The following is a 6,296-nucleotide window of genomic DNA, read 5'->3' as shown; positions in this document are numbered from 1 at the left end:
TTTATAAATTAAAATAAAATAAATTAAAATTATTTACCCAATTTATATATATAAAAGGGTATTTAGATAATTTTTGTTTGGTGAGAATTATTTTGCAGGTTCTTATGAGGCAAGGCTCCATTTTCGTAGAAATTTTGCATGTCCTTATTAGCCTTTTCGTCACAAATAATCGCCCACAAATATCCTTGGATGCTGTTTTTTTTTTGTCATCCCTAACTCTACCTAGTAGTCGTACAGTAGCTTTCTTTACTTAATGCTATAGTTGCTGTAAAAGATTTAGATAGCTACATTATTTTCATTTTGGACTGCACTAAAATAGTGAACAGATGCATGCTCCAAAGAAATTCATTATTGCTATTCACTAGTTCATTGCTTCCTGATAAAGTATTTTCGGTCACAAATTGCAAGTTGTAAGAAATAACCAATCAAACGTGTTTGGGTGTGGGTCACGTACCCAACAAGAATTTACGTAGGGGTGTTAATATATTTATAATAGAATATATAATCACTTTTTTAATAGTTTTATTTTTGTTGGTAGATAACTATTTTTTTATTTTGGAAATTTAGTAGGATCTGTCTTAAAAAAAGGTAGAAATAGTTAGAGAAATTTGGAAAAACAATTACTTATTTAAATAAGTATAAACGACTCTTTTTATCGTGTTCGATCACTGTAAATAAGCCGGATATGCTCTAGAGGCTATTTTTTTAGTGAGCCTTTTATTCTTGTTGGACCTAATTTTTATGTTTTGACTCAAAATATAAACAGTTACTAAACATTTTTAAGAAAAAATATTTTTCTTGAATAAAACCGGGCGAAAAACTTCAGCCATTCATTTGATATGGATAATGTAACATGGAAGAAGGAAGGATATATTGATTTGGGAGCATCTAAGTGGTACATCCCCCCGCATGTCTAGCTGCTTTCTCTACATGCATATCATCATTAATTCATTATGCCTACACTCCTACTTGGCCTAGTTGTTTACAAATAAAGGAAAACTAGCATGTTGGCTTAAAGCCAAAATCGATTTCAATCCAATCTTAAGATCGCGTTTTTCCTTTTTTTTTCGTTCCTTGACTTAGTTGAAACTTGAAACTGATTTTTTTATTTAAATAAAATAAATACATGATTTTTATTTTGGATAGGTATAAAATTAAAATAATTACATTTTTAAGTTTGTCACCTTTTTGCAAATTGTTACGGTCTGGCCCAAACCACCCACGGGTTGACCCGACCCGTTGGGAACCCGACCCGGGCGATCGAGCCCTTAGCGCCTGCCACGGCATCTGGACACGCGTCCTCATCATTCCCCTAACACAGCTGGGAGGAACCTTCGCGGAAAGTGGGCTCGTCTCCTCAGGGCCCACTTCTGACACAGTATAAATAGGGAAGGACTTGTCCTTCCCCAAGGTACGTCATATCCTTTCACCTCACCATTCTGCCCGCCTGCACATCGCTGACTTGAGCGTCGGAGTGTCTTTGCAGGTGGCACCCCCCTCATCCTCCCTCCAAGACAAGTGCTCGGCTACTCGGCGAACTCGCAACCAGAGCGACCCAAGCTAAGGCGTCCTCACTCCCTCACCTACCCACCCGATCTGTCCGGAAACCGACTACCGAACATTGGCGCCGTCTGTGGGGACTCGCCTGCCTAAATGGAAGTCGTGCTGGGTCCCGGAGACCAAGCCCGAGCAGCCGGAGCGGAGGGGGCGGCCTCCGTCGCCTCGCTAAGGGGGCGGCGAAGGTCCCCCCAGCAACACACGAGAACACGACCATTCGGGGGAACAGGCGGCGATAGCGCCATAATAATGCAGGAGCTACGCCACAGGGTTCAGAACCTAGAACGACAGCTGGCCGACCGGGAGCGGGATGGACGAACTACCGATCCCAGCTATACCCCGTCTCCCGGAAGCGAGGAGGAAGACTCTCACCGAAGCCGCCCGCGGCGTACATCCGCATCCCGAATGGAAGCGGAGAGCACACGGGAGGAGTCACCCATACCGAGAAGACGAAATGACAGGATCATCTACTCCCGCGGCAGGCCGACCCGCCGAGCGGCGAGAGGTCGCGAAGACGAGGAAGGGAGATCCGAGAGAACACGACAACCTGTGATAATGGGCGTCACCCCGTTCCACCGATCCATCCTCGAGGTCCGGTTGCCGAAACACTTCGACAAACTAACGGACATGAGGTACGACGGAACTCAAGATCCTCTAGAACACCTCACGGCCTTTGAGGCCAGAATGAATCTGGAAGGAGTAGGGGACGAAGTAAGATGTCGTGCTTTCCCGGTAACCTTAGCAGGGCCAGCGATCAGATGGTTTAACAGCCTCCCGCAAGGTTCCATCTACAATTTCTCGGACATCAGCCGTGCATTCCTAGCGCAATTTACGACACGGATAGCGAAGGCCAAGCACCCTATCAACCTTCTAGGGGTAACCCAGAGACAAGGGGAACCGACAAGGAGGTACCTAGATCGGTTCAACGACGAATGCTTGGAAATCGACGGCTTAACCGACTCGGTGGCCAGTCTTTGCCTAACAAACGGCCTCCTCAACGAGAACTTCCGAAAACACCTTACCACGAAACCGGTTTGGACAATGCATGAAATCCAGACGGTGGCCAAGGAGTACATAAACGACGAGGAAGTCAGCCGAGTTGTGGCCGCCAACAAACGGCAGCCCGGCTACAATCAAGCCCGGCAACAGGGCAATGGGGAAAGACCAAAAGGACAAACCAGAGAAGAGGCTCTGAGTAGGGCACCAAGAACATTCCCCCGAGTAGGAAAATTCACCAACTACACTCCGCTTAATCTCCCCATCGTGGAAGTCTACCAACAAATAGCCGAGAAAGGAATCCTGCCGAAGCCCCGACCACTCAAAGACCGCACCGGAGGGAACAAGAACCTTTATTGCGATTACCACAAGGGTTACGGTCACCTAACGCAGGATTGCTTCGACTTGAAGGATGCATTGGAACAAGCGATAAGGGAAGGTAAGTTGGCGGCCTTCTCCCACCTGATCAGGGAGCCAAGGAGGCGCTACCGCGACCAAGACGAGGAAGGCAAAACCCGTTCGGCAAAAAGGCGACAAGAGCCAGAAGGCGGAGAACACGGCCTCACGGTGATAAACGTAGTTACGGCCAAAACGCTGCACCAAGATCCAAATCCGCACATAAGAAGGACGCCAGGATATTGTCGATCTCCTCCTCGTCGACGCGAAGCTCTAAGAAGCCTCCATCCATTTCTTTCGGCCCAGAAGACCAATGGTTCGACGACGTCTCGGAAAACCCACCCATGGTCATAACGGCCAGAGTGGGGACCGGCCTTGTCAAGCGCATCCTTGTTGACACAGGAGCAGATTCAAACATCATGTTCCGCAACGTGTTCGATGCGTTGGGATTAAAAGATGCCGATCTGACGACTCATCAACACGGGGTGATAGGATTGGGCGACCACTTCATCAAATCGGATGGAATAATATCCTTGCCAATCTCAATAGGACAACCCCAGGGCAGGAGATCGGCGATGGCCGAGTTCGTGATCCTCCGAGACTCCACCGCCTATAATATCATTCTGGGAAGAAAAACGATCAATGATTTCGAAGCCATAATCAACACAAAGCTGCTAATCATGAAATTCGTTACCGATGACGGATCCATAGGATCCATAAGGGGAGACCTTGAGACGGCGGTCGCTTGTGACAATGCCAGTCTCTCCCTCAGAAAGAAGTCTAAAGAGGCGTCCGGCGTGTTCCTAGCCGACCTGGACGCCAGAGTAGACGACAAGCCCAGACCGGAGCCAGAAGGGGATCTGGAGAAGTTCAGACTCGGTGACGAAGAGGGAAGGTTCACATTCGTCAACAAAAACCTCCCACACGAGTTGAAGGAACCTTTGGTCGAAATGATAAGAGCCAACAGTGACTTATTTTCTTGGACCCCAGCCGACATGCCGGGCATAGACCCAAAAATCATCTCGCACCACCTAGCCGTCAAGGCGGAAGCACGCCCAGTGGCCCAACGAAGGAGAAAGATGTCGGCGGAAAGAGCGGAGGAGGTGGCCAGACAGACGGCCAGCCTCCTGGAAGCGGGTTTCATACGGGAAGTGGACTACTCGACATGGCTCTCAAATGTGGTATTGGTAAAAAAGCACAACGGCAAGTGGAGAATGTGCGTGGACTATTCCGACCTCAACAAAGCATGTCCTAAGGATTGCTTCCCCCTCCCTAACATAGATGCACTCGTCGACGCTGCGGCAGGATACCGGTATCTAAGTTTCATGGATGCCTATTCCGGTTACAACCAGATACCGATGCACCGCCCAGACGAAGACAAGACGGCGTTCATAACGCCAGGAGGAACTTTCTGCTATAAGGTAATGCCATTCGGCCTAAAAAATGCGGGGGCAACGTATCAGAGGCTGATGAACAGGATATTCCACGACCTCATAGGAAAGACAGTTGAAGTCTACGTGGATGACATCCTCGCAAAGACAACACGACCTGACGACCTTTTGAGTGACTTGGCAAGTGTATTCGTGTCCCTCCGACAACACGGCATGAGGCTAAACCCCCTCAAGTGTGCTTTCGCCATGGAAGCTGGAAAATTTCTCGGGTTCATGATAACCCAAAGAGGGGTAGAAGCCAACCCGGAGAAGTGCCAGGCGATACTCCAAATGAAGAGCCCGGGCAGTATCAAGGAAGTCCAAAGGCTAGCAGGTCGGCTGACTTCGTTGTCACGGTTTCTCGGAGCATCGGCAACGAAGGCCCTACCATTCTTCAATCTCATGAAGAAAGGAATAGCGTTCGAATGGACACCCGCATGCGAGGAAGCCTTTCAACACTTTAAAGAAATCCTGGCGACACCACCCGTCCTCGGGAAACCAAAGGAGGGGGAGCCATTGTACCTCTACCTCGCCATAACAGGAGAAGCCTTGGCCTCAGTTTTAGTTCGAGAAGAAGGAAGGACGCAACAACCGATCTATTTTGTCAGCAGGGCCTTACAAGGGGCAGAGTTGAGATATAACAAATTGGAGAAGTTAGCTCTGGCGCTGCTGACCTCTTCGAGAAGATTAAAGCAGTACTTCCAAAGCCACCGGATCGTCGTGAGAACAGATCAGGGGATCCGACAAGTACTTCAAAAACCCGACTTGGTAGGGAGAATGATGACCTGGTCGATTGAGCTCTCTCAATACGACATACAGTATGAACCCCGGCAGGCAATCAAAGCGCAGGCGATGGTGGACTTTCTAGTGGAAGTAGCGGGGGACCCAACTGAAGACACGAACACACGGTGGAAACTCCATGTAGACGGAGCCTCCAACCAAACGTTCGGGGGGCCGGGGTTATCCTGGAAAGCCCGGCTGGAGTCGTATACGAGCAATCGATTAAGTTCGATTTTCCCATTTCAAACAACCAAGCAGAGTACGAAGCCCTCATAGGAGGCCTAACCCTAGCATCGGAGGTCGGGGCAACGAGGTTGGAGGTATGCAGCGATTCGCAAATCGTCACCTCCCAAGTAAACGGGAGCTATCAAGCTAGGGACTCGCTGCTACCGAAATACTTGGAAAAAGTTAAGGACTTGAGCCGAAAGTTTGAAGAAGTTACAATCCAGCACGTCCCGAGAGAAAAGAACACACGAGCAGACCTCTTGTCAAAGTTGGCTAGCACCAAACCGGGAGAGGGTAACCGGTCTCTAATCCAAGGAAAATCAAAAGAGCCAGCAGTCACATTACACCTCTCGAAGCTAAGCCCCTCCTGGTTGGATCCCATTACCGACTTCCTAGAAAGCGGCAAGATCCCCGACGACGAAAAAGATGCCAAAAAGCTAAGAAGGGAAGCCGCCAGATACGCCATCATCCAGGGTCAGCTTTTCAGGAAAGGATTCAATCATCCCTTGCTGAAGTGTTTACATCCCGACCAGACGGACTACGTCCTCAGGGAAGTCCATGAGGGATGCTGCGGTCACCATATAGGAGGCAAAGCCCTAGCGAGGAAGTTAGTCCGAGCAGGATATTACTGGCCGTCAATGATGGCCGAATCTAGGGAATTCGTCAAGAGGTGTATCAAGTGCCAAGAAAACGCCAACTTCCATCGCGCACCCGCCTCTGAACTCAACTTGCTAACGGCCTCTCGGCCATTCTCGCAATGGGGAGTCGATCTCTTAGGACCTTTTCCCGTTGGCCCGGGGCAAGTCAGGTACCTCATAGTCGCCATCGACTATTACACAAAATGGATAGAGGCTGAACCGCTGGCCAGCATATCCTCGTCCAATTGCAGGAAATTCATGTGGAGACAAGTCG

General features: G+C 49.1%; 1 protein-coding gene across 1 annotated transcript; it reads left to right on the top strand.

Moving 5' to 3' along the window:
* The first annotated feature begins 1,653 nt into the window (after positions 1-1,653).
* Positions 1,654-3,303, top strand: LOC110278774 (uncharacterized). The gene has a single exon (XM_021137029.1). The coding sequence runs from the start codon at positions 1,654-1,656 to the stop codon at positions 3,301-3,303; it is 1,650 nt and encodes a 549-aa protein (XP_020992688.1).
* Positions 3,304-6,296: the final 2,993 nt, after the last annotated feature.

Source organism: Arachis duranensis, chromosome 3 (assembly GCF_000817695.3).
Source record: "Arachis duranensis cultivar V14167 chromosome 3, aradu.V14167.gnm2.J7QH, whole genome shotgun sequence".
NCBI classification, from domain to species: domain Eukaryota; kingdom Viridiplantae; phylum Streptophyta; class Magnoliopsida; order Fabales; family Fabaceae; genus Arachis; species Arachis duranensis.
Note: the sequence above shows the minus strand (reverse complement) of the source record. Positions and strands in the feature narration are given on the sequence as shown.

Bases quoted from the DNA above. Each gene is read 5' to 3' on its own strand.
- LOC110278774 (XM_021137029.1), top strand. From the start codon at position 1,654: ATGGAAGTCGTGCTGGGTCCCGGAGACCAAGCCCGAGCAGCCGGAGCG.